This window comes from Drosophila teissieri, chromosome 2R (genome assembly GCF_016746235.2).
Source record: "Drosophila teissieri strain GT53w chromosome 2R, Prin_Dtei_1.1, whole genome shotgun sequence".
Lineage (NCBI taxonomy): Eukaryota > Metazoa > Arthropoda > Insecta > Diptera > Drosophilidae > Drosophila > Drosophila teissieri.
Window position 1 is genome coordinate 10,009,434 of NC_053030.1, and position 26,973 is coordinate 10,036,406.

General features: G+C 44.4%; 5 protein-coding genes and 1 non-coding gene across 6 annotated transcripts; 3 read left to right on the forward strand and 3 right to left on the reverse strand.

Moving 5' to 3' along the window:
• Nucleotides 1-19: 19 nt before the first annotated feature.
• On the reverse strand, nt 20-3,539 carry LOC122613492 (protein disulfide-isomerase A3). The gene is made up of 4 exons (XM_043787694.1): nt 3,254-3,539; nt 1,465-1,905; nt 1,018-1,131; nt 20-956 (listed from the first exon to the last, which is right to left on the reverse strand). Exons 1-4 carry the CDS (start codon nt 3,400-3,402, stop codon nt 191-193), a joined length of 1,470 nt encoding a protein of 489 aa, XP_043643629.1. The 5' UTR covers nt 3,403-3,539; the 3' UTR covers nt 20-190.
• A 1,082-nt stretch (nt 3,540-4,621) lies between these two features.
• LOC122613137 (elongation factor 1-alpha 1) lies at nt 4,622-8,123 on the forward strand. The gene is made up of 2 exons (XM_043787166.1): nt 4,622-4,773; nt 6,147-8,123. Exon 2 carries the CDS (start codon nt 6,167-6,169, stop codon nt 7,556-7,558), a length of 1,392 nt encoding a protein of 463 aa, XP_043643101.1. The 5' UTR covers nt 4,622-4,773; nt 6,147-6,166; the 3' UTR covers nt 7,559-8,123.
• On the forward strand, nt 5,711-5,785 carry LOC122615389. Its single transcript, XR_006325838.1, has one exon. It is a non-coding gene; the product is annotated as a small nucleolar RNA snR61/Z1/Z11 (small nucleolar RNA).
• A 500-nt stretch (nt 8,124-8,623) lies between the features above and the next one.
• On the reverse strand, nt 8,624-16,607 carry LOC122613175. The gene is made up of 9 exons (XM_043787223.1): nt 16,298-16,607; nt 15,882-16,128; nt 15,216-15,437; nt 14,955-15,147; nt 11,529-11,672; nt 11,124-11,215; nt 9,723-11,055; nt 9,217-9,435; nt 8,624-9,150 (listed from the first exon to the last, which is right to left on the reverse strand). The coding sequence occupies exons 1-9, from the start codon at nt 16,488-16,490 to the stop codon at nt 8,737-8,739; spliced, it is 3,057 nt and encodes a 1,018-aa protein (XP_043643158.1). The 5' UTR covers nt 16,491-16,607; the 3' UTR covers nt 8,624-8,736.
• LOC122613176 (zinc transporter ZIP11) lies at nt 12,136-13,996 on the forward strand. Its single transcript, XM_043787224.1, has one exon. The coding sequence runs from the start codon at nt 12,562-12,564 to the stop codon at nt 13,585-13,587; it is 1,026 nt and encodes a 341-aa protein (XP_043643159.1). The 5' UTR covers nt 12,136-12,561; the 3' UTR covers nt 13,588-13,996.
• Nucleotides 16,608-17,060: 453 nt separating the features above from the next.
• LOC122614276 lies at nt 17,061-25,463 on the reverse strand. The gene is made up of 6 exons (XM_043788814.1): nt 25,140-25,463; nt 19,082-19,221; nt 18,852-19,009; nt 18,103-18,754; nt 17,594-17,972; nt 17,061-17,536 (listed from the first exon to the last, which is right to left on the reverse strand). The coding sequence occupies exons 2-6, from the start codon at nt 19,187-19,189 to the stop codon at nt 17,532-17,534; spliced, it is 1,302 nt and encodes a 433-aa protein (XP_043644749.1). The 5' UTR covers nt 19,190-19,221; nt 25,140-25,463; the 3' UTR covers nt 17,061-17,531.
• Nucleotides 25,464-26,973: the final 1,510 nt, after the last annotated feature.

The window sequence follows — 26,973 nt, forward strand, 5'->3', positions numbered from 1 at the left end:
ACTAAAAGTGGTTAACTAATTAAATGAAGATTTAAGTTTATTGCGACATAATCATCAAATTGTGTTCGTACGCGTTTCATCACTATCAAATAATTTAATACATTTTTTGCTCAAGTATTGTGGAGAATGCATTCGATTTTACAAAAATATGGAAATGCTAGTTGGCGGCCAGTTCAACCCGGCTTGCAGCTTAGAGCTCGGTCTTCTTGGGCTTGCCGCTGCGGTCGAAGCCCTTCAGTTCTGTGGTCGCCTCCTTGGCGATGTACTTCAGGAAGTCATCTACCTCGCGACCTCCGTTGTAGCTCACTGGCTTGTTCTTTGCGTCCTTGGGCAGCCAGAAGAGGGTGGGGAAGCCGCGCACGTTGAACTCCGGCGGCACGTCGTTAGCGGTGGCGTCCATCTTGACGATGGCAACTTCTTCGTCTTGCAGCTTCTCGGCCAGCTCCTCGTAGATGGGAGTCAGCTTCTTGCAGTGACCGCACCATGGGGCGTAGAACTCAATCAGCGTGTCCTTGCCGTTGTTGATAACCAGATCGTCGAAGTTCTTGGCAACGGCCACCTTCACGGGAGCGTCGTTTGACTCGGGAATAGCTTCACTCTTAATGTATGGCTCCAGCTCATTCGCCAGCAGCTTCTCGACAAAGTCCTGCAGGTTCTCCACTGAGAATTCGTCCTTCAGGGCGTATTTGAGATTCTTTTCATCACGAGCCAAAACTACTGGCTTGTCGCCAACAAAATCGTAGCCGTACTCGTTCAACTCGTGCTGGAAGTCATCCTTGGAGGCGATCGCAAAATTGATTTGACCCACAAACTCCTTGGCCACCTTGAGCACACGGTTGCGCCAGTAGTTGGTTCCCTTGGGGTTCTTCTGGTAGTCCACGCTGTAGTAGGCAGTGATCAAGGGATTCTGGAAGTCCTTGACCGAATCCTGAGTGCGGTGTCCCACAAGACCGTGGCTGAAGGTGAGAGCAATAGTAATGAATTTGCGCCAGAGGGAAACTTCTAGAATCTACTTACAAGTTCTCCTTGACAAAGGTAGTCAACTCGGACTCGGAGCTAGCCTCGAACTTAATGGAGGAAGACTCGAACTTGTTGCTCAAATGGGGGGCACGAATCAGCACAATCTTGTCGCTGAAAAAGTTAAAAGTCATCAAAGATAGTTTCATTACTTACATTAAATAAAAATTGTAGGATGCAAAATTTTTACCGCAAGCCACCAAACAAAATAACTATTAGAACAAATATTTTTGGACTTAAAAATATACTTTTGGAACAAATTGAATGAACGATAGAGTAGTTGAACCTTTGATTACATTTAAGCAAATATGATATTTTTAATTAGGCTCTCATTGAGAGTTAACTAATTCGGAGACGAAAAAGTTTATTAACACTTATAAAATATATAAAACGAAAAACACTTATAACAGACAAATATATGAATCTTGAATACAGCTTCCCACTTACGTTTCGCCCTGCTTATCGAGGACTTCCTTTTCGCTGGAATGTCCGAAGCGGTACTTCTCGCGGTTCTTGTCGGCGAACTTCAGGAAAACCTTGGCCAGTTTGGAGTCGATGTCGCTGAAGTAGCCGAACAGCGTGGTGTCCTTAGTGTCCAGGAACTTGGTCAGCTCAGCAATGGAGCGCACGGTCTTGGAAGCGGGTCCCACCTGAGCGCGCATGTACTTGGCAATGCCGCTAGCTTCACGTGGTCCATTGTAGTCCTGCGACACCTCATCCTCACGGAAGATCTTCAGCGTTGGGTAGCCGCTGACCGAGTACTTGCTGCAGATTTCCTTTCCAGCTTCCGTGCAGTCAACCTTGGCCAGTTTGATTGGAGGATCATCGTCTTTCACAAGCTCTGCCGCCTTCGCGTACTCGGGCTTCAATCGCTTGCAGTGGCCGCACCTTAAACAGGAAAAACCACTCGGTTAGGACACGTCACTAAAACATTCGGAGAGCTATTCTGTCTAATTCATCATTTGTTATCAAGGCAACGGAAAGACAAGTTCCCAAAAAATAGCTTGTAATTAAAGTTAGGGTGCGGGTATTATCAAATGCCTTATCACACAAGTACAAGTGCCCATTAGTCGTACAGAGAGAAAAACGACCTGGTTCTTATTTTAAGCAGTAGAGTATAGTCTGTTCCTTAGTAGTGCAGGTCATAATTCGTTTTAAAGAAAAAGGGTTGTGCGGGTTTTATAGTGCCTTTAAAGTTAATAACATTTTATTTAAAAGAAAAGTTTAAATAAATTGTAAAACGTATTCAGCTTCATCCCTGTGTATTTATGCTTGAATGCTGATAAGGAACGTGACGGGGGAATTAAGTTCTCATGCCAAGTAGTTCAACAGCTCTTTGGGGATTTCGAAAGCCGGCCGGCAAAAAAAAACAAATAATTTACCTAGTTCATTGTTTAAGTGTGAGTTTATAGTTTACCCATGATAATGGGCAAACAAATGGCTCAAAAGGGAGTAAATAGGCACAGTAAATATGTATAATTGTATAATTTACCCAGAGCTAAACAAAAACATATTAAGCTTGGAAGATGAAGATTTAAATTGGATTCAAATGTGTCTACTTATGAATATTACAAGTTAGTTGAAGCTAAAATGAAAAAAATGTATAGCACAATCAGCATCTCTTTCTGAGTAGGTAAGCAATTGAAATTGAAAATTAAATATTCTTACACATTGTGTGCAAAACTGGTGGGAATGTATATTTAACTGAGAGCTGTGCGTTCCAAGTATGATAATTAGTTTGGAGCAATATCGGCAGCGTTTTTCTATTTGAGCTAACAAGCCCCATAGAACTACACATTCCTGGGACTATGGGTATAAGTAGAGATTTACTCCTCGAATTATAGGGAACTATAACGAAAGATGGAAAATGTACACTGGGCCCTCTGCCTGCTCACTATCATTATCCAGTAGACAAGTGGAGGAGCAACTGCTCCCAGATTGTACCAACTTGGCACTTTGGCACCCCGCGCTTAAAATGGCCGACGGCACCAATACTGGCATGTCATCATTGCCCCTTTCTTCGCGTTTCATTTCGTTCCGTCTCTCGTTCCTTCTTTATTTGCCGGCAAGGCAAACGCTGACGTGTACTTTGCGTTTGCGAGGGCCGGAAAATCGGGCAGCGGGCATTGGGCAGTGGAATCGAATTAAGTTGCAGACGCAACAAGCTGATTAGCCGCGAATCGCACACGCAATGCATTTGGCATAGGATGGCGCTCGGCCACGCCCACTCACTCACCAGGGGGCGTAGAACATGACCAGCGTCGTCTCATGTTGTTTCAGGGTGGTGGCGAAGTCGTCGTCCCCCAATTCCAGGACATCCTGCTCCGCTCCGGATGAGATGGCGATGAAGCCCAGTAGGAGCACTCCAGCGAGGCGCCACATCATTATTGGGTTTCACTTGGAGCGATATCGGTGAATAATTCAAGTTCAACTGGGCCGTCGACCGCCTACTTCTACAACAGAAACTTAGTACCGGACCGGTTCGGTTTTCTTTAACGATTGAATTCGCTTTTCGCCTCTTTCGCCACGTCGCTTCTTATTCTGCTTCGTCGCAGTGTGGCCAGGCCTGGTGAGGTCAAAAATTCTATACTCACGAGAAAGCTTTACGTTAATAAATTGAGAGCTTTTCTGATATGAACAATATGTAAAGCATTTATGTACATCATTTATTAATTACTTAATATTTATACTTATATTTTTAAAATCCGTAAGCTCAAATACTTTTCAGCCACACAGAAAGAGTGCGCTCTAGATTAAAATTAATTTAAATGATACCGATGTATAATTCAATTTCATCACATTATCAATAAATTAAAATTCATCTCCTTCAATTATCAATAGTACAATTTTAATATTATTTATTAATAACCGATTTCACAATCATGATAATACGCATATTACTAATTAGTACATAATTAATTTCACAAAATTAGGAAAACAATTAGGAGCTTTTATAGACCCCCTATATATAGGGGTAATCTGATTACTCATGTTTTATTCCCAACGAGAAAATTTGGTGAGTCAAAGTGAACGAATAGTCTAACTAAATAGCTATTAAGCAGTAAGTAAATATATCAATAATATATATATATTTTAAAAAAGAAATTTTATTTATATTTCAAAAGAACAAGTATTAAAGGGTAAAATCTTAACTGTTAAATTGTTTAAAAATATCTATATGTCAAACACATTTTTTAAAAACTTACCGAATCTCCAGTTTTTAATATTAGTAAGACTAGACCAAAAGTTAAGTAAATTAAATCTAACATATGGTATAGATATACAATTTCGACCCTGATCTGGACTTTTGTAACAAATTCAGTTTCTAGATACAATAGGTTCAGAATCGTGCTTTACAAATTCTTACCATCAAATTAATATATCTTTATTTTTTAAATCAAATGTTTTTTCCGTATACAAAGATATATTTAAAACAAGTGATTTCCAGCTTTCAATTTTTTTCGTAAAAAAAATTCAACCTATTTTTTTAACACACACAATCATTATAATTTTTTACATTTATTTTTTGTTAATTACTCGGAAATTAGGTTAAATTGTTGTAAAATAGAGCGCATCTCTTGTGTGCAGTGGGAACACTGTTTCTGCGATAGTATCGCTCTTTTGACAGCTGCGCCGCTGCGGTCACACCGGGTGTCAAACGAGGCTTCCTGCGCTCAGCTCTGCCGAACGCTCGTTCACTTTGTTCGAATCCGTCGCCGCTTAGACTTCGTGATTTCTCATTCAGCTTATTCGAGAGTAAGTTTTTTACCTGTGAGACTATAATTAAGTGATTTCTGCAACGGCACTGCAGCCAGCGAACAATTAATAAACAAATATGCAACAGACGCCGAATTTGTGCATATTTCTAGTGTTTTTCCTGTGTGTGTGATAATCTCGGAGATAACCTCTAACTGCGATTTTGCAAAGTGAAAGGTGGCCAAAGAAGCAAACACGTGGCATGTCTGCAAAGGCGAAAATTTTAATTGGCGTGGCTGCTTTTACCAACCCGGCATTCGCATAGTAATTTTCCGGCTTTTTTGGCCGCATTTTCGCCCTGCAATATGGTGCAATTAGTGTGTAATTGGTTTGCCACGCCCACACTGGACACAGAGGTCATCCACCAGATGTGCTGAGTAACACGGGAAAAAAACGTGGTTTCTCAATTGCCTTTGTCATAGCATATAGATCTTCTTTATTCTGCCATTTTGCGGCATAGCAGTTTAAAATGGCGACTCAGTGGCGTGAGTCAAGTGGGCGAAAAACCTTGCCTAGCAACAAGCAAAAAATGTGCTATTTTCGGGTTTCCAGCCCATTAACATATCTGGTGAAATGGCACTCGCATCTGTTATTCCGCCATTTCCTACCGCCTCTATAATTGGTTTTGGTAAAATGGCTGCCACTGCACTATAACTTCTTGATTAATTCGTAGTGCCCCTCTCTTTTCCATTTCTTTCCAATTTCGAATTGTGCCACCGCGGCGAGATCGCCGCTTGCATTTGTAAAAGTCACACACGCATACTATTGCACATCCGCCATTTTGGTCGCTCTCTCTCTCTCTTCGTCTCTTACTTGTGCTCCGGCCGGCAACAGCGTCACACACATGCACAGGCATAGATACACACACGCATAGGCAGATAAGCACATGTGTATTCGCGAATTAAATTTGCTGGAATTTTCCTTTGGACTCTTCGATTTGACATGATGATGATTTTTCAGTTCTGCTACTGAAGACAGTTGACGATAGCAAAAATACCAAAATCACTGAACAAAATCGAATTTCCATTTGGATTTTTATTTGCACGCTCTTTTCTGTAGTTGCGCCCCTCTCTTTTACCCACATCCATACATGCGGGCACTCGACCTAACCTCAAAAAACACGTTTTGTACGGCTGACAGAGTTTGAGGTTAGGTTGTGCTCGGGCATGCAAACAAAAGTCGAACGTACGCAAGGGGAATGAGAAAATGTTATACCCACTAATAATTGTAGTCTACTCAGAGTTGTAATCCCACCGAATGCTAACGAATTGTTTTACCCTTTGTTTATTCCAACCTCTCTTGCTCGCCAACCCACCGAACCCTGCAACCTTCCAACGTTCCGCCCCTCCAACACACTTGAATACACACAACAGCCATCGTGTAATCATCCAACATGGGCAAGGAAAAGATTCACATCAACATTGTCGTGATCGGACACGTCGATTCCGGTAAGTCGACCACCACCGGACACTTGATCTACAAGTGCGGTGGTATCGACAAGCGTACCATCGAGAAGTTCGAGAAGGAAGCCCAGGAGATGGGCAAGGGATCCTTCAAGTACGCCTGGGTTTTGGATAAGTTGAAGGCTGAGCGCGAGCGTGGTATCACCATCGATATCGCCCTGTGGAAGTTCGAGACTGCCAAGTACTACGTGACCATCATTGATGCCCCCGGACACAGGGATTTCATCAAGAACATGATCACTGGTACCTCGCAGGCCGATTGCGCCGTGCTGATTGTCGCCGCCGGAACCGGAGAATTCGAGGCCGGTATCTCGAAGAACGGCCAGACCCGCGAGCACGCCCTGCTCGCCTTCACCCTGGGTGTGAAGCAGCTGATCGTTGGTGTGAACAAGATGGACTCGTCCGAGCCCCCATACAGCGAGGCCCGTTATGAGGAAATCAAGAAGGAAGTGTCCTCTTACATCAAGAAGATCGGTTACAACCCAGCTGCCGTTGCCTTCGTGCCCATTTCCGGATGGCACGGCGACAACATGTTGGAACCATCTACCAACATGAACTGGTTCAAGGGATGGAAGGTGGAGCGCAAGGAGGGTAACGCTGACGGCAAGACCCTGATCGATGCCCTCGATGCCATCCTTCCCCCAGCCCGTCCCACCGACAAGGCCCTGCGTCTGCCCCTGCAGGATGTGTACAAAATTGGAGGTATTGGAACAGTACCCGTGGGCCGTGTGGAGACTGGTGTGCTGAAGCCCGGTACCGTTGTGGTCTTCGCCCCCGCTAACATCACCACTGAGGTCAAGTCCGTGGAGATGCACCACGAGGCCCTGACTGAGGCCGTTCCCGGAGACAACGTTGGCTTCAACGTCAAGAACGTGTCCGTGAAGGAGCTGCGTCGTGGCTACGTTGCCGGTGACTCCAAGGCTAACCCCCCCAAGGGCGCCGCTGACTTCACCGCCCAGGTCATCGTGCTGAACCACCCCGGTCAGATCGCCAACGGCTACACCCCCGTGTTGGATTGCCACACCGCTCACATTGCTTGCAAGTTCGCTGAGATCAAGGAGAAGGTCGACCGTCGTTCCGGCAAGACCACTGAGGAGAACCCCAAGTTCATCAAGTCCGGCGATGCTGCCATCGTCAACCTGGTGCCCTCCAAGCCCCTGTGCGTGGAGGCCTTCCAGGAGTTCCCCCCTCTGGGTCGCTTCGCTGTGCGTGACATGAGGCAGACCGTGGCTGTCGGTGTCATCAAGGCTGTCAACTTCAAGGATGCCTCCGGTGGCAAGGTCACCAAGGCCGCCGAGAAGGCCACCAAGGGCAAGAAGTAGCTGGTTTGCTTCCACTCAACAACAACAAGCAGTAGCAGCAGCATCAAGCAAATAACCAACACCATAATGCAGCCAACAACACCACTCAATACCAGCAACAGCAGCAGCGAGCACAATAGTAGTATAACAACAACACCTGTCCTGCGCAAGATGACCGATAAGATGATGTTCCAGCAGAAGCAAAAGTTTAATTTCTTCCATCGAAAGGAATTTCGACGGATACGAATGCTAAATGCAGTCGAGGCCGCCTAAATTGGGAAACGGTGGATCCCAAGGAAGAGTGCACACTGGGAAAAACACTTGCATTTATGCATCCACTCCTCCTCCATCTCCCCGTCGATCTTTAGTTTACTACATATGATATGATAAGGAGTTGACTTCGTTATGGTATCATATATAGATATCCTCTGTAGCATTTATAATATCGTTTAAATTAACCTTTTTTCTTGATATGTATCATTTATCTTACCCTATTTTTGCACACACTACTTTGTACACAAGAAAAGAACCAGAATAGAAGCGATAACTTTATTTACAAAAAAAAAATAAAAACCCTATTTTTGTATTTCTTCTGTTTTTACCACCCAGCCACCAAAAGCACCATCTTTTTGGTTGTTGCCTCCTGATTTTCAGCGCTTTGATCGACCATCATCCCCAACTCCAAGTTCACTTATCGCCGATGCCACAAAGTACAAACAAAAGCTAGTTGAAGAGTACAACAGTTGAATCTGACAACAAATACCTCAATCGTTTTAATAAAGCGAGCATTTGCATCTGAAAAAATTGAAAGCTTTTTATTGCGTTTGGGGGCTTATATTTCTCATCGCAAATAGGAAAAAATGCATTGATTAACACAAAACTGATTTACATATATTTGCAAAAGGTGACTGAATGACAAATGGATTCATTTAGAAGTGCTTTTATTTCATTAAATATTTAAGATATATAGTTCTGGGATATATTTTCTAAATCGCCTAATATCAGCATTTGCCTTTGTAAAATTCATAAAAAACAAGTTAAAAAGTCTCTAGAATAGAAATATCAGGAGCCTAAAATCGTAAAATGTATAGGATTAAATATAACTATATATTTACAATAGCGTATTTTGCACAAAAAGGTGAAACGGGTGTGTTTTAGCTAAAATATGAATTTTGTTCAGTGGATGCACCCGCTGATCTCTATTTGTCCAGCACAAGCGGTGGATCGACGTAGTCGTGAAGGTGTCTTCTCTGCGAATTGGTCTCGTCCTCATCGCGCTCCCTGGGATCCTCGTATCGGATGCCCTCGGCTGAGATTATGGCGCTCTTCATAAGGTATTTGCTGAACCGCTGTATTTGCATATTCGTGATGCTGTCTAGTACCCAGTAGGGGTCGAGATAAATGCGGTCGTCCACGGCGCGTCGCTTGTCCCCTATGACGTACTTGGCTTTGAAGCGGTTCTCGGTCAGGGTGGCGCCGCCCAGCAGAAGCAGCTCCTTCATATTGTTGAACTGCACCGGTCGGCAGAGGGAGGACACATAAAAGGGTTCCATGAAGCGAAACAACTCACAGCGGTAGTGGACGCCGAAGGCCTGCCTTTCTGTACGGCAAATCTGAAGGATTAAGAACGGATTTGAGTTAATAGGTAGCTAATGTGGGGCGCATAGGTCTGGTCTCACCTCGATTGCGCGCGAAAACCTGGTCAGTTCATAGGGCTCTTCACCGATCCACTTGCCTGCCCGAATGGATGCCAACACCCACTGGTAACTGACGATCCAGACTCCGCGCATCAAACCACGCAGGAGATTCAGGGTTCGACGCGGCTCCAGGCTAACCAGGTGGGTGGTGCGCTGAGTCACGGTGGGATCCAGCCGCATGCCGCGTAACTTGCGCAGGGCCTGGGATTGAAGGCGGTTTCGATTAGGATTTATAACCGCCACGGATATTATTTATTCAACTGTGCGGGAGGCTTTACAAATGAGGGACTACTCTTTCAATCTACCGAGTGTTGTTTATGCTTAATCAATAATTAATATGGGCCATTAACGAGTTGCGAATATGCTAATTTACAAACTAGTACGGTTTACTAACTAATCCATTAGTGGAGTTGCCAAACTGGGTATACAATGGTTACAATCAGAGGGAGATGTGGATGGTGTATTGGTCACTCCGTCGTGTTACCAACCTTGTGGATGACGTTGATCTGTTCTTGGTGCATGTTGGTGTGGACTAGCGTGCGAATCCGTGAACGTGGTTTCCCCTTCGGCTTTTCCTCCTCTTCCCCTGTGATTGAAATGGTTTCCTCCACTTCTGGAACGACATTCAACGAAGCCTCGGATGTCTCTACATTGTTTTTGGAATTTTCTTCCTGCGTGGTTGTGACAGCTTTGGAAAGAGCAGACGGGGCACACAACTCTGCTGATGAAGACTTGGCTGGAGTGGCTAGCGAGCGTCGACGCTTCTGCACGGAGCTCGAGGACCCAGTCATGCTCAAACGACTCTTCCTGTTACTTTTCGGTGGCGAAATAACCACCTCGTCGTTGGGATTGAAAAGGCGTCGCCTTTTGGGTTCTTGCGATGCGACTGGCTCTTCTTGCGGTTGTTCTTGTTCAGTGACTTGGCGGGACTCGCCCAACTCCGCCTCATTAGCCAAGGCTAGCGACATTCGATGCGATGCATTCATTCTTTCGATGCTTTCGTTGATCACGTCCATATCCATGTTGAAAATGGTTCGCCTGCGATTTCCTGTGGACTGGCCTGTGGGCAGTCGTGTGGAGCTGAACAGCGGCGTTACTTGCCCTTCGAGAACAGAGTTGGACGTTTGAGTCACGTTGCTGAGCGACTGCCTTAGCTCGGAGCTCGGCTTGGCCACGCTGCGCCGACGAGGGGAACTTATGTCCATGCATTCTGAGGCATAGAGCGTGCCACGTCTGTCCGCTTTATAGGAAGCTTCTGCCTCCACGGCGGTTATCTCTATTGATTGCTCAACACAATCAGTTTTGTTGATTATATTGGTCTGGACCATAACTATAGAATTCCTGTTCTCTTCTACAGGAGCCAGCTCCTCCGTTATGGTTTTAATGGTTTGCCTTTGGGCTGTTTCTTCTGGTTGCTTGGCAGTCGCTAGCAATGAGCTCCGGCGACGAGTCATTCTGGGTTCTGCAACTGCGGTTTGAGCTGGATCAGCCTCGTGAATAACCGTGGAAGTCAGTAGCGAACTCCTGCGGCGGGTCATTCTCGTATCCGTTGCAAGGGGACTGCTGATTTCCGCAACGCAGCTTCGACGACGAGTGGTGCGCACTGGTGGCGTCATTACCGGTGGTGGATCCACTGTACTCCGCCGTGGGCGTGAAGTGGTCGAAGGTTTTGGCGGGAGGGTAGTGGTGCCCGTCTGCTCTCCAAATTGCAGACTCTTTTGGGCCTGCACTTTTTCGGCCACCGCATCTCCACTGCCATTGGTTCCCAACAGCTGGGTAGTAGCCGCTGCTGGCAAAGGAGTGTAGCAGCCACTGCTTATCCTATGTATAAATAATTTGGCTATTTAGTTAACAAGACTTTTGTACAGGTCCACCATTAAAAAACACACCTGTTGAGTAGTTTGGTGGCTGGCGACTCTATTGCCTCATCATCCGATGGCTTTTTGTTGTTGATGGCTCTAAAAAAGCGGCTGATGTCATTCTGGAAAAAGGAAAACATTTAAAACTTTAATGAAAAGAAACATTGTAAAATAGTGTGACGAGAAGAAATAGTGAGCATGACTACTGACAATAGCGCATCAAATTTCGAAAATATTTAAATGTACATGTCAATATTTAATTTATATTACTCATATAGAATGTTTACCAGACCAGTTTTAATGTACATATCTATTAAAATTAGTATACTGATATTTTAATTCAAGTCTAAAAAGTGTAAATATCAAAATTGTATAATATATGTATTTGTTTACCATTTATATAAATATAAAATATATAATACTGAGCTTATTTACCTTTGGTGTGCTGGTTGTTGGAGTTCCGGGCTGGGCTCGTTTATTGGCCGATCCTGGCTCGTTGTCTTTGGAGGATGTGGGTGTTCCTTGGCGCTTACGGGGTCGCTGATTCAACTCGGAGTCCGGCTGCATGAACTTAACGCGCTGTGAGTTTAGGGATTTAAAAATTTGTTAAGGCTACGTTGGTGCAATTTTGGCGAGCAGCTTATGCCCTTTGGTGTTATTGTTGATGCTGCGGATGCTGCCGACTTTTTGCCCGACTCTGTCAGTCATGTTGACTAGAAAACACTGTTTTATTTGTTTATAACTACGTGATAACTGGCCCGTTGTTTAAATAAAAAACCCTCTTATCTACAATGAGACCATCTCGCTGCTTGAGAGGATGGTTCCATCAAGCCGTAATCGATAGTACACGCTCATGCGTTAAATTAGTATTTAATAAAATTACAAGTTTAATATATGTTGATAATTAAACATTTATTTGCACTTTGGTTGTGATTTTTGAATACAGGCGCCTTTCGAGTGCCATCCCTAGCGCCCGCCGTCAATCGATAGACGGTAGATAGGCGAGAGCGATAGCACTACTATCGATTGCCGGGGCACACAGCCAGCGGCCCTATAAAAGTTGCTTTTTGTGGGGCTGTCAGCTCAGTCAGCGGCTCATTCATCACTTTCCGACGCGCTCTAGTAGAGCTAGTATACCTTTTTATCAACCCGTCAGTATTACGCGTCTCCCAAACTTCCCCCGCCGCCCGAAACTCAATAGCATTCCGTAAAAACAACACGATAAGCAGCAACAAGTGTTCCAGAGATTCCCTTGAAACATACAGAATCTAAAACTCCATTGAAATTGGTTCTCAGTTGTTTTGTTTACCCTGCAAGTGCCCAAGAACGTGGCACATTTTCAATTGTGGGTAAACAATCGCTGCGCAACAATTAAGAAACTTGTTCTCCCTGTGCACGCGAACAAATCTTGGGAGCACAATTCCATACCAGCCGGTGACGGGCACGGAAGAGGAGCTCTAATTACAAGATGATTCCAGGCTATGGACCCGTCACGCAGGCTCTGCTGGGCACCCTGCTTACCTGGGGACTCACCGCCGCCGGTGCCGCCCTAGTGATCTTCGTTCGGGGTAACCAGCGGAGGTCTCTGGACGCCGCCCTGGGATTCGCAGCTGGCGTGATGATAGCAGCCTCGTTTTGGTCGCTCCTCAAGCCGGCTATCGAAATGGCCGAGAGTTCCCATTTGTACGGAGTATACGCCTTTCTGCCAGTCGCTGGAGGCTTCCTCTTGGGATCCATCTTCGTCTATGGATGCGACAAACTGATGTCATACCTGGGCCTCAACAGCACCAACATGATGATCCAGATGACGCAGTCGAAAGACAAGGCGGACATAGCCATCGAGGACTCGAAGCGCAATGGAGTAGCCTCCGATAGGTTGGCCTCCAAGAGTCTGGACAGCTTCTCCGACTGCCTCAGCGTGCAGCACAGCGGCGAATCGAGGCGCCGAAAGAAGGGGGCTAGCATCAACGAGATGGAGCAGTGCACCTACACCACACCTGAGGAGCAACAGCGCGCCGAAGAGGCCCTGTCCCAGTGGAAGAGGATTATGCTCTTGGTGGTTGCCATCACGGTCCACAATATCCCCGAAGGACTGGCTGTGGGCGTAAGCTTTGGCGCCATTGGCTCCACTAATTCATCGACCTTTGAAAGCGCCCGCAATTTGGCCATTGGCATTGGGATTCAGAACTTCCCCGAGGGATTGGCCGTCAGCTTGCCACTGCATGCCGCAGGATTCAGCGTGAAGCGGGCTCTTTGGTACGGACAACTGTCCGGAATGGTGGAGCCTATTTTTGGAGTGCTGGGTGCCGTGGCTGTGACCTTTGCCAACCTGATCCTGCCCTACGCCTTGTCTTTTGCGGCCGGAGCCATGATCTACATTGTGTCGGACGATATCCTGCCCGAGGCCCATGCCAGCGGAAATGGAACGATCGCCACATGGGGCACTGTGTCCGGCTTCCTGATCATGATGTGTCTGGAGGTGGCGCTGTCGTGAGGAACCAACGGCTCGCCTTCGCCCGCCTCGCAGACTTCATAAGCTAGTGCTAAACTCAAAGATTCCACTGTACTTATCGTAAAATTCTGCTGGCTTGTAAATAGAAGCATGCTTTGTACAAATCTCAGAACCAGCCCAAACGAGAATCTAATAATCTAACGTAGAGTGTAAGTTTTGTAGAAAGAAGCTTGACAACCAGCGATGCCGCAGCGACATCCGTGCAATTGTGTATCTGTGTATCTGTGCACTGTACAGCATTCCCAGCGAGTTATGTAAATGAACTGTTCTAGGAAAAATTGTAAACAAACGTGCATGTGAATTAGGTTTTAAGTTGTCACCGGCGTCCAGCAGCTTGTGTCTTTTTTAACCGTCTAATGTTTAAGTAATAAACTAAACGTATTAAAATGAACATCTCTCAGTTGCACCCACTTGCTTTTTCCCCGCACAAGTGTAGTTGTCTCCGTCCGGACAACTTCCTGGCCGTTTCTGGGGCCATACGATAGCTGATAAAAGCAAGTAAATTCAATTAGATAACCCGAAGAACCAACAACACAGCTGGTTGACTCGCTGTCAGCCAGTGATAAGTGATAAGAATCTGTCCGACACGAAGAGTTCCCAATATTGCGCGTATTCCGTGTTTGAGATACGTGCAGTTTCAGACGGCCCGCGGCCCTGCGTTTCTGCTCGCCATTTTCTGGATTAACTAATCATTTCAGATATGTATGTACCCGCACAAGTGCCGCGTTCCACAGTCCACCCACTGGGATCGTGGTCATCACCAAGTGTTCGATAAGACCTTTCGGAGGCTATCTATTGTACAATTTCCATATAGTTGTTTATATGCGCCATAAAATAATATGATGATGCTATAAACGCTACCTGAATAGCCCATTAGTGGGGGGCATATCTCAAGTGGAGTTAATTCTTCTGTGGCCGCAATGCCATAAATTGATAGTGTTACCGGTTAGACTAATTAAAGGCTTATTTCTTTTGTAAACTTAGGTGTAAGTAAAAGCTTCTATTTCCAACCAGAAACTAATGCTGAGTTGTTGTAAGTACATTTTTGTCTCAAATCTGATAAAGCTTTGTTAGCCCTAACATGAACAGAATGAATGTAAGAATATTAAAAGTGGTATGAATACCTCGATAAGTTAACTTCGAACATCATCATACATACACGTCTGCAAAGTATTATTGAGTACTTTGCAGTGAGCTGTGTTTTAATGTAAATAAGTCAAGGGAAACCCATTATTAAAATCGATTGGCGACAATTAAACGTTTCCTTATTAATCCCCATTAATCTATCACATTTAAATATCTAAACCAGATCGAGGGTATAACAGAAGCAACAATTATTAATCACTTACCGGCATTTTGCCGTAGAGTTCGGGGTACTCGTACATGCGTATATTGCTAATGGGAAATTGCTTGGGATCACATATTTTGCGCTGCACCTTGCAAGCTTCAATCCACAGAATCGAAACGACTGGTATATTCCACTCGGCGGCCTTTTTATAGGTGGAGAGCTGGCCATCCTTGAAGACAACGTGTGTGGTGGTTCTGCAAGCCAACCAAACAGTGTTTTAATACATTATTTTTAGTCAAACTATTGTACTCCCCTAACTTACCTCGTTAGACGGTCTTTGACCTGGGCTCCCATTTTGGCAATAATTGTTTTTACGCCCTCAGAGCGATTGTCGTTTCCAGTTCGCACCTCCACATATACGACTATGTCCTTGAGCAACTCAAGCAGGGAGGGCGGCTCCTGGGGATTGCGTTCTTCCATCGTGATGATGCTTTGTTCGGCTAAAGGCACATCGAAGGTATTGTATGCCGACTTGGTGGGGCTTCTAAAAATGTATGAAATATTGAAATGAATGTAACTTTTGTTTATATCTTTCAGTTAGTTCCTAATAAAGGCATTATGGATTACAACAATTCCGTTTAGATCAGATTGGTTACAAATGATTTAATAAACAATTTTCACGCGAATTATCGAAGCAGATCAAATTAAAAAACAATACCAATTCTTTGGATAAGTGTTCTAGGTCAGTATTTGTCTTTGGTATAGGATTAGAACTTGGCTTTAGTCAATGTAATAGTAATTATAATTGTTAATGGATGAAGAATTATAGAGGATGACACCGTAAAATTAAAACTGATTCTGTGTATAAGGATTCTAACTTGACAAAAGTAGCGATTGGTCGAGAAACCAGATATTTTGCTGTTTTTAGTAGTTGACCTGATTGTGAATTTTGTCTTAATATTAACTGTAGACCTCTTTTTGTTCTTACTTTAATGCACGAATAGCGCGCAGTCGGAGTGCCGCGTTGGGGCTGTTGAGATCTTGCTGCAGTCGGGCCCAGTGTCCTTCCTGCCTGGTTGGCGTGGCTGCTCCGATGGGTGGAGCTGGTGTTGCTCCAGCTCTCTCCGCTCCCTCCTGGTTCTGGTCCTGATGGAATTCGGAACGGTGCTGGCTGATCGCTTTGGAGACGGCCAATGCCGGCTTGTGCATCAGCCGATCCCTGGCCACCTGGTCATCTAGCAGTAGGGAACGCAGCTTGTTAGTAATGATCGGGTCGTTTGTCCACATGGTAATCTGATTTTTTAAAATATTTTTTACAACTACGAATTTTGGGTGAGCTACGTATCCGGAATTAAAACTACTGGGGTGGGTGTTCAAATTCTAAAATGGGCATGCACAGCCAACCTGCCGGGGCCTGGGATAGAGATTTTGGAGCCGGTCCAGCTGGTTTGGACCTGGAGTCGCCCAGATTTGAATCCTGCAACGGTCGACGGATCGGTGACGCCGCTGTTTTCTTGGCGGCTGCGGTGGAACTGGCCACGACCGATCCGTACGTCTTTGTCTTCCATGTGGGATTGCGCAGCAGAAACTTGTCCATGGTCACGGGCTACGTGCTCCGCACTCTCCCGCTCCTTATTGCACTGATGTCGGTCTCAAAACTCTGCAAAAGACGAGCCAATACTTTTCTAATCCAAACCTTACAAAAAATGCAACACAATGTGACAGTGTGACCGGATTTCTTCAATGTAAGACGATCACATACTAAAAATCGGTTATCGATCTAAGCGACCTAAACGAAAATCGATTGGCTTGAATATGTTCTCCGATTTTAGATAGCTTTTATGGTTTTAGTTCGATAAATAATTTGGCGGTATTTTATTTAGTATTTGAATTAAGAGACATAGCAATCTTGTGGTAGAGCTGATGCACGTACCACCACAAATGTTTTTCTTACAAAAAGTTAATAAATTATGGTAAATATTAAAACCAAATCAGTTTTATAAATGTAGTCTTTATGTTTAAAAATTGTCTTTGAAATGACAATAGAACTGCACACAATAATTAATTACTCCGTTTGAACAGCGTAGACAATCACCCAGTTAAAGTAAAACACACATTTTGACTTTTATAACTCTCTTTTAATGCGTACTAATATCGATTACATGTCTTTATTTTGAACTTATTTACATATGAATTGTATGTACAGAAAAATAATAAGAAAACAATAATTCGAAGTTGCCTAAAGTAGCAATTCATTTGCATATGACATTATCTGCCCCCATCTTCCAATCTCCGCCAAACTCTTCGTGCGCTTTTCGTGGGCTCTAGGACATTCTCTCAGTCTTAAACGATTTAAGAAACTATGGCAAAATTTTAATTACTCATTACAAATTGCATAATCATTAAATCTCTCTGCTTGACTTAAGGTTAACTGCGGTTAATTAGAGTTAGTGCGTATTAAGTGGTGTACGCTAAATGGCTGCATTTCGCTGCATTTATCACAAAACTGAGCGAAATGCACTCCACAGTGATCCAGTGAACCGATGATCCTCCACTGACCAGACTTAATCGTAGGCTTTGACTAAATAAGTGTAGAATTAACGCTAGACGATGAATAAATTAGGGCCAGCCAAGGTGATCATTCTAAAAAGGAATAAAGGATTAGAAGTTATACACTCAAGAAAATAAGTGGTTACTTACCATGTGCGCTGATCAGACTACGTGCATCCCAGAGGGACATTTGCGACTGGGAGAGACGGTGCTGCGGAGGATACAGTTTGTACGGGAAGTACGAGTGGTGGAAGGTGGCGATGGGAATGGGTTGCGCCGGCTGCAGGAACTGCTGGTGCTGGTGCTGGTGCTGGGCCGAGATCTTCCGCGAGATCTTCGGCTCCTTCTTGGGCTTGCTGGCTGCTCCGGGGCACGGCTGCTTGGAGGATTTGATGAAGTTGGGAATCCGCGCCAGGAGGCCGCAGTAGTACGGATCATCCTGCTTCTTCCGCTGCTGCGACCCGCTGCTCTTCTGTCGCTTCTTGTCTGCATAGATGGGCATCAACGACCCGCCAGATTCGTAGTCAGGCTGCAAAGTGTATAAAGCAAACAAATATTTTAAGCCGAGTCTTTTCCCAAAAAGTGTTTAAACGTCTGCATTTTCACATCAAATAAGTAGAATGTAAAATTTGTTTAACGTTTTCTAAGTTGAAACCCACCTTGGGCACATATGGACCCTCGTTGAGGAAGGCGGCACTGAAGATGCTGCGACGTCCCTTGCTGGAGTTGCTCGAGTGCTGGGAGTTCTGGGAATCATCAGAGGCGGCGGGCGTGGGATAGATCAATCCCACCTGGCTTTCGATGGTGGAGTAGGGATCCTCGCTGCTGTTCGTCAGCGGCACTCGCATGCCCATCGCATCCAGTGACTTGGGAATCGTTTGAAGGCGACTCCTCAGCATGTCCATGGCCACCACGTTGACCACGAGTATCCAGACCGGCGAGTTGATTAGATTGTTGTTCGACTTGACCAGCGATACGGCGGACAGGCACTGCCGTTCCAGCCTGCCGCGTTCCGGATAGGTGCGCGCAAACTCGCGGTTTATGTTGGTCTGGAACTTCTTCATGTCGAAGAGTCGAGCGGAGGTGCCCGCGGTGAGGGACATCTGCGGCATTTGGATAATGTCGCCGCCGATCACCGTCTCCTCGTTTCCTTGCGATGTGCTGTTCACGTAGATGCTGCTCTTGCCATACCGCTTGATGAATATGTTGCCGGTGTCGTCCATTTTGATCTTGAATCCATCGCCGATGGACTTCTTGATCACCTTCGTCTCCGCATCGCGCATGGGGTTATCGAATCCATTCAGGCCAATACTGTGGATTTAGGGATATTAAATAAGTTGGTTCTTACATGCTTTTAAAGAAAATTTGACTGTGTAATGAAATATTTGTTGGTCTAATTGAAACCCACCGCACTCCATCGAATCCATTCTTGGATCCATTTATGGTTATCACAGAGGAGCGGGCGTAGGCCTTGGCCACGCGGCGATTCTTCTCGAAGACAATTATCTTGGCCCAGATCTCGTCGTCGATTTGCTCCCACTTGGACAGAACCTCGTTGATGTGATCCTGCGTGGAGTCAATAAGTACGGATAATGATGAGCTAGAGATCAAATGAGTTTTAATAGACAGGAAACGCACCCTGAAGAGCTTCTCGCGATCGTGCCAGACGTCTTCCTCCTGCTCTTCCTGCCCTATGGCATCCAAATTGTCCAGGGAGCGCGATATGATCTTGCGGCGAGAAATCATGTTGTCGGTTTTGCTCGCTTGATTCGTTTCCTCTGCAACGGTAGAACATTTTCCGAAATTATTATAAATAATTATGAGACAATTAACCTGCGCCACCAGCGGGTGCGAATGACTTTGATTGGATCTGGCTAGCAGTCGAAATTAAATCCCCGACGAATGGGACACGCACTGAAAAGATTATTAGGCAATCAGTCCAATCAATCTGCAAGCCAATGAACTCTGCGCTCGGATGGCAACAATGGGTGTTTTTGGGCTTGGACTTTTTGTTAGATGGCTCCTTGGGTCGATCCATCGAATCACCAATGTCACCGCCTCTAATTGAACGGCTGAGATGCCTTGACAATTGTTCGCTGTTAAACACTTTGTCGAACACAACTCGCATTTTTGCATTTATGTATATTGTTGTTGCTTTTTGTGTTCGGGTCAGGCCAACTGGCCTGGCATTTCAATTGGCCATTTGGGGTTTTCCTTCAAAGTCAGTGCGATTTGCTTATGCATCGCAGTGCCGTCAGCGTTTTGTGACAAAATCCAGTAGTGGTAGCCACTGTCAGGTGGATTGGCGGTCAGCCACGTGATTGGCATTAATTGCGGGCCAAATGCGATTTACCAATAAATGAGTGTCACATATTCCCGCGGCCAGTGGCAATGAAAGTGAGTCTGTCTTGTGGAACATAGCTTCCCATTCCCATTCCCTATCCAAAATGTGACATTTCTAAGCGTGGTCAAATTAAGGGCACTACATGCCCTGCATTTTCTATGACAACCTAACCCCTTTCGTGCCCTAATTTAAATGTATTTCAAATTACCCAGAACTGCAGTATGTGCGCTTTAATGGCCATCGAGCGAGTTTCCCATCGAGCATTCACAAACATGGATTCCAACCCATTGAAGCCGCCGACTTGGGCTTTCTATTTGGGTAAGCGTTGGCGTTGGTTCTTTAATTAACGAACAGAATGGTCATAAAACCTGATAAGTGTCACGCACTTCTCTGTCTCCAAAAACTTTGTGCTCGAAGATCAAAGATCCGTTTTGGCCAGAAGAAATTTCAAATTATAACTGGTTTTCGTTTTGGCAAACGCTAAGATTTATGGCGAATAATATTTTGTAAGACCATGTAGACACGCCCACGAGCCGCAGATTTTGACACTTTTTGGCACTGAGAAATCTATGAGAAATTTGGGGAAAAGTTCTAAGAAGGATTGAGTTACTTACATCGAAAGAGATTCAATCTAATTACTTACACACTCCGTAACCTTTTGATACCTCGAGAATTCCAATGAATTGACCAACATTTTGCTTAATTAGAACCCACTCCACTTTCATTCATGAATCAGAGGCCCTGCTGTTAATGATGGCCAAACATCGCAAAGGTATCATTGCCTAGCCACGACTTGACCTCTTCTCGACTGGAAGTCAAAACCCCAAGAGCAACATTCAGTTGCGTCTGTTTCATCTTCTATTTTGGAGTGATATGATTAAGTTCTTGGGGTTCCGACGTCAATGGGGTTCTGGTTTTTTCTGTTTTGTCTTCTCTCGTCAGAGCGTTTTGCATTGTATAATATATACGCATAACATTTCGTTCTTTTCTCCATCGCCGGCGATGTTCAGCTCGGTTTGCTTCGGAGTTTTTTGCTAATAAGTATATAAAATCTTTTTGTATGCCGAACGTGATGTTGATTTTTTGGCGATGATCGCATTCGACAACAAGAACAACACTCACCCGAAACATCTGTATCCGAGTATAAAGACAGGGGTATGAAATTTAATTATCTAGCTGGCCTTTGGTTATGAAAAGTTTAAACTGCATTAAATAATTAAAGCTTCTTACATGGCCAGCAGATGATTTATCTTGTTTGCTGATTTATTAATCCGCAGCTCGGTATGCTTGTTTGGTTTTTTGGTGCTAGTTGAATTGATAAACAAAGCGGTCTCTTAAAAGCCGAGCTGCCCTTTGGGAGCAGCAACGAGTCCTAAGCGGGCTTGTGTCTACAGTCTTTCGATGCGCGTCAAGTTCGTGCCTTGAGTCTTTCGATTCAGCACACTTTCCGCATACCACAACCCGCTTGCAATTAATTATGTAAGCACGTCAAGGTCGATGCGAGTGTATTTTTAGCAACGCGGCAACTGTTCTGTGCGTGAGTACGCAGTTTATCAGTTTATAGAACCATATCCATACATATATAGCCCCGTACCAGTTCCCCAAGGCCGTGGCGCAGAAGGAAGTCTTTCGTCGCGAGCTGCGGACTCCTTTGTCCGCTGGCTAAGCCGCTTAGCACTCGGTTAATTGGCAACTTTGGATACTATGAGTCAGTTGCAATTGCGCAATTGTGTGGCTTGTGCCATGCACTTCTAGGGGCCGTTGCCTTTCAAATGGGAGCGCGTGTGGCAGAGACTTGTCATCTAGAGACCCACACCCAAATGTAAGGCACCCAAAGGCAAACATAGTTGCAGCTCGCCTTTCAGCTGCTGCTGTTACGGTTTCTGCAAGTTCTTGACGCCCCAGCCAACCTTGAAAGTGAACCGAACCGAACTGAACCGAAACTGGAGTTCGCATACTTGTCCCATGCATTTACAAGTCCGGCTGGAACACGTTTTGGGGATTTTATGCGACCATTTATCATCGAAAGCAATATTTCTGCTCTGACTTTCGCAACTGGAAGGGAACTGCAATAAACGGTGTATTTCGGACTTAAATCAGCGGAAGTTATGGGCACTCAGCGACCAATCAAAAGTGAAACATTTCAATTTAGCATTTCTTTTAATTCGCCACCGCCCGAGATTGTCTTTTAATGGCATAATGATTTAAATGCAAAACAAACAAGAAACCGTACAAAATAGTATGAATTGTTTGCACAATGTCGCGGGCGGCTGTGCACTTGTTACTTTTTCGAAGCAACGCAACAAAAGTCAGTCAACAAACAACACCATTAACAACAAAAACAGCGCGGGCATCTGTGGCTTACATTATTATGAGTTGGCACTTTATGGAGACGAGCTCCATGTGAGCAAGGCGACAAAACAAAACAAGCACCACCAGCAGCAGCAGCAGCAGCAGCAGCAAGAAAATGAAAATTAAATCGCATATTGTTACTGAGGAAGATGGTGATGATGAAAACAAATGCTATATATATATAAGTATATATGTATGGAGGCGCACGCAACATGCCAGAAAATCCGAGTCAGGAACTCGTGGATGAAGAGTAGTCTGTCTTGGTCGCCCGAGACGCTGGGCACGTGTGAGTGTCATAATCATCAAGGGGTCTTCAGATATATGTAGCTTGTATTAGAAAAGTAGGGTATGCCTTGGTTGTTACGAAATGTGCTTATACTACTCTTATCCTATTCAAACTTATTTACTCTGACCGAATTTTAAGAATTTCGAGACTTAAAACGTATTTTTATTAACAACAACTTTTTTTTTGTAAAATCCGTTTCGTACACATACTTAAATATTAGCTTTATCTACCACTAACTAAATTAGGCACATTAATAAAATTATTCTTTCACGGATTGATAAATGTAGGTTTTCTGCTTTCATCCGATAGACTAATTATAAGCTGACTGTGAATGTGCCATTTTTCTCTGCAATCATTGTATCTCAACCCATCTGTCGAACTGAACCCATTTCTCTCAGAACTCATCTTTCAGATCGCGGATCTTGAAAAAGTTAAATGCTAATATCTAAATGCCACCTATCTTCGCATCTGAACCCGTTCGCTGGATTTATGGCTGGAAAGTTAGGGCATTGGGGCTGCGCCATTGTGTCGGCCTGCTCACTTGCTCCAATTCTGGCTCGGATTGGATTCGTATTCAGACTCAGATGTGGAGATGCGGAGATGCTCCGCTGGCGGGCCAGCAACTCCCCAGTCGGCTTTCATCTTTGTGGGGCTCTGCACAATGCGGCGTATGCGCAATGTCTGCTCTGTCACTCGATGTGCATGTCAAGCCGATGATTGCATCACCATTGCAGCAAATGCTGCCGCAGCAGCAGCAGCAGTAGCAGCAGCAAAAGTGGCAGTGGCAGCTGCTCGGGGCAGCGTTTTTGCGGTTGGAAAATCGGCACACGAAAATTATAAATTCCGATTTTCACTTGCCTCGGCGCCTTTCATAATATTTTCACTTATTTCTCTCCCATTGCAGTGCTGAGAATTTGCAATTCTCACCAAAGTATTTCGTGCCAGGAAGGCGTCCAAAAAGATATAATAAAAGAAAAGACAAAAAAAGGAGCGTAAAACTAAAGAAATCAAACTGTTGCACAGCACTTTCGTGTGGCTTTGACTTCCGCTTTTGTTGCTGTTGCCATTGAGTGATTATTATAGCCCGACATTGTTTTTAATGTTCAAATTACTTGCAAAAATTCGGCTTTTATTTGGCCAAGCACGTTTTGGGCCTTGGCATCCGTCTATTCTTAGGCCTCAACAAGTGGCGCACAGCATTCTTGCCTCCAAAGAAAATAGTGCCAGGTTCAAGATGACTTGCCTTGTCGTATTCGGCTAATTTAAATCTGCCTTGTTATGTTCTCTGGCACTCGATCGCTTTGATTAGTCATCGATTTGATTTGTTTATGCTAATACTTTTGGCAGTCAGTACTGCAATCGGTAAGTGGCAGTCGCTCATGATTCATGACAAGCATTCAGCACCGAATTACATCATGGAAATGAAAACTCTTGAAACCGATTTATGCCAATCAATAGAGTCGTCGGCGAGTACAATGCAGCTGAAATACAATTAAAGAGCAGGAAAAGACTCCACTCGTAAGCACTTCAACAAAGGCCGTTCGTATTTCTTGTATTTTTATTTCCCATACATATTTTTCACCCCGCTTAATTAGAGTTCATTAATTTCGGCTCCCAATTGAAATTGAGCCGTCGCCGCGGCACAATCAAATGCGTAATTAACAATTGCGTGGATAATTGGGTGTAAAATTCTAGCTAAAGTGGACATAATTCAGGGGCGTCCAAGCGACTTGAGTGCTTGGCCAAATGGCCCTCGAATGTGGGCCAGGCCAAAAGAATCGTCGGCTGTCCCAATTAGTCTTTCGTTTGGCATGCAAATAAGTCTTTCTGTTTACATAGATCTCCAGATGCGGGAATAGCGAATCCATAACAAAAGCCGAGGAAAAGTAAACGGCGAATAGGCCAAAGACCCCCGGAAGAGTTGGAAGATGGAAGAGATGCTATACTATATAGTTGGCTGAATCACTTGACGAGATCGCCAAGATCTCGGCAGCCTTCCTTATTTTCGGGAATTTTGTATGCATTGAACGTTTCGGCCGAAGTGGAGATTACATCGCTCATAAATTCTGGCCAAGGCAAGCGGCCGAAACCGCACTGGGCTGACATTTTTCGGTTAATAAAAATATGAAATTATATCAGCGTTAATGCTAATCTTCGTGTAAATTAAGCACACGCATTTCGAATGCGAACGGGTTTTCCCAGGGCCAGTGAAGGTTGTTGAACAGTTTTCCAGTGCAGTGCCGACTTCGGTTTTGACTTGGTTTCCATTCCATGTCCGAGCCATAGAACCTTTTGTGCAGCCCAAACAAAAGACTCAGGCAACGAACTTGATTTTGTAATTTACATGCTAACACACATTTGGCCCAGTATGTACTATATAGCACGGTTTTAGCTTTGCTAGCTTATAGCTTTTATTTCACACTCATGGACAGCGTGTTTCAGTGGCCTTTGGCGTTTAGCACATCCACCATAAAACCATGTTTATTTATAAGACACCGCAGAATGCTAATTAAAAACTGTGCCTCGGCGCTTGTCGCTCTGAACATCTTGGCTTGGACAATTTTGCAGCCAGATGATTGTACAACACAATTTAAGTGCCAATCAAACGATCTTCTCTGCCTCGCGATCGATCGTGCATTCATTTCAATTAGCAACGAACGACAAAATCAATTCCTTCAAATGTCAAGGTCGCAAAGGGGGATGGGATCACTTACCCTGCTTCCAAGTGCAATACGACGATTGGTTATCCGTAAGTTTACTGATCGGCGCTGGATTTACTCCCGAGTGCGAATCAGAATGGTACTTGCAACGCCTACGATCGATCAACCAGCTAGGTTTCTCCTCAGTTAGGTTTTTTGTTACTGTTTTTTGTTCTTTTGATATTATATACTTTTCAGGATTTACATTTGTCTTTCAATCTCTATGGGCACAGCACTCTCAGAACTCTGCGTTCGCGACGATTTATACGATTTTACGATCTCGATGCGATAACGACTTCTACTGAGCCTCTGCTGTGGGTTAGTAGCTGCTCGCTGTTAAAGAGTTAGGTAGTTAGGCGGTTTGGAAGCGCGCGCAAGAACCGCTCGCCTCAAGCTGCGTGTTTCGACTGCTCGGCTAACGGTGAGCCCCACAGCAAGACAGCCCCAACTTGTTGGCCAAAACTGGCCCGAAGTTTCCCCAGCCGAAGGCCCAAACGAAGCTCGCTCGCTGAGCAAACGCCACTGCAGTCACGATCGCGAAGAGGGCACTCTGAGATCGCGCTTTTCTCAACGCTCGCAGACGCCTGTCGACTGCCAAACAAGAAGGTTTACAGAGATTCTTAGAAAGATTCTTTATGTAGCTTCTCAAAAAAAAAAGAAGCGATGATTCTGAGTCTGTTAAAGCTTCTTCGCAAAACAAGATCTGAATTTTATAACTCTTGTTCAATTTAAATAACTCGTTTTTTAAAAGCCTCATTGTACTTAACAGTTCATATATCAGAGTTGAATATATTCAAATTGGGAATGTCTCCAAAATTAAATGCCATGTTGCCTAATATAAAGGTGAAAGTTAATTATTCGATTTTATAACTTGTGACTATATAAGCATATACACACAAATTTAATTTGTACGGTTCTGTTAGAATCTATAATGCATTCTGATATTTTACACACTTATGTATCTTTTTTAATACAAATAATAAATACATATGAATCTAAAATAATACAATTTGTAATTTTAAATTTACATTTTGAAATTAACATACTCTTGGAGTAAAGAACTCGTTCTCCTCCTTCAGTGCTTTAAAATTAACATTTCGGTATTTCTTTATTATTTTCGCATGTTGAGCGTGTGAATTACTTTTGATTTGTTTGGTTCGCTCCCGTCACGGATGTGTCTGCCTCAATTCCCTGGGTAATTCCCCCCCATCAGCGAGCTTCTCTATTTGGCTCTGGTTTTTTTTTTTTGACTAACCCGACCGGCGACATAATTCAGACCGAGATTCGTCCGTTTATGGCAATTGGCTTATTTGGTTGGGCAGCATTAAATGCAATTTATGTGCTTAGAGTTGTGAATCATGGAGGAGGGTGTGGCGGTCACTTAGCATAGAATGGTTCATAGCATGGTTCCATCCCAGAGCAGCGCTGGATTTCCCTTTCACAAGTCAATTACCGGGGTCTGCCAAATTGACGTTGAGCTGAGCTCACACAGATGGAATGCCCAGAGATCGGAGTGCTTTAAATAGAACTCCTCGAGTGTCCGGCTGTCATAATCACAATGCTCTTGGCTATTCAATCACCGGCTGAATACGTATCGAAAGGCTGCGTTGTGCGGCAATAATTGCCCAAGAATTTCATATACTCAATGTACAAGGTACGATGTATTCGCAGCTCTGCTGACCATGTTGTAATCCAAATATAATTTTTAGCCACTGCCTTGTTACTGTTTTCTTGTTTTGTTTTTCGCTATATCAATTAAAAGCCAACGCCAACGGCAAATGGCAACAGCTACGGCAACAGGTACAGTAAACAATGGCAGTTGTGGGCCGGGTGAAGGGGAGGGCTCTGT

Coding starts and splice junctions, on each gene's coding strand:
- LOC122613492 (XM_043787694.1), bottom strand. CDS start 3,402: ATGATGTGGCGCCTCGCTGGAGTGCTCCTACTGGGCTTCATCGCCATC. Junction 1,132..1,464: donor CTCGATAAGCAGGGCGAAAC/GTAAGTGGGAAG, acceptor TAACTTTTTCAG/CGACAAGATTGTGCTGATTC. Junction 957..1,017: donor ACCTTTGTCAAGGAGAACTT/GTAAGTAGATTC, acceptor TCTCACCTTCAG/CCACGGTCTTGTGGGACACC.
- LOC122613137 (XM_043787166.1), top strand. CDS start 6,167: ATGGGCAAGGAAAAGATTCACATCAACATTGTCGTGATCGGACACGTC.
- LOC122613176 (XM_043787224.1), top strand. CDS start 12,562: ATGATTCCAGGCTATGGACCCGTCACGCAGGCTCTGCTGGGCACCCTG.
- LOC122613175 (XM_043787223.1), bottom strand. CDS start 16,490: ATGGACAAGTTTCTGCTGCGCAATCCCACATGGAAGACAAAGACGTAC. Junction 11,056..11,123: donor GCCACCAAACTACTCAACAG/GTGTGTTTTTTA, acceptor ATTTATACATAG/GATAAGCAGTGGCTGCTACA. Junction 9,151..9,216: donor GGTTTTCGCGCGCAATCGAG/GTGAGACCAGAC, acceptor TTAATCCTTCAG/ATTTGCCGTACAGAAAGGCA.
- LOC122614276 (XM_043788814.1), bottom strand. CDS start 19,189: ATGATTTCTCGCCGCAAGATCATATCGCGCTCCCTGGACAATTTGGAT. Junction 19,010..19,081: donor ATCGCGAGAAGCTCTTCAGG/GTGCGTTTCCTG, acceptor GACTCCACGCAG/GATCACATCAACGAGGTTCT. Junction 17,973..18,102: donor AGGGTCCATATGTGCCCAAG/GTGGGTTTCAAC, acceptor TACACTTTGCAG/CCTGACTACGAATCTGGCGG.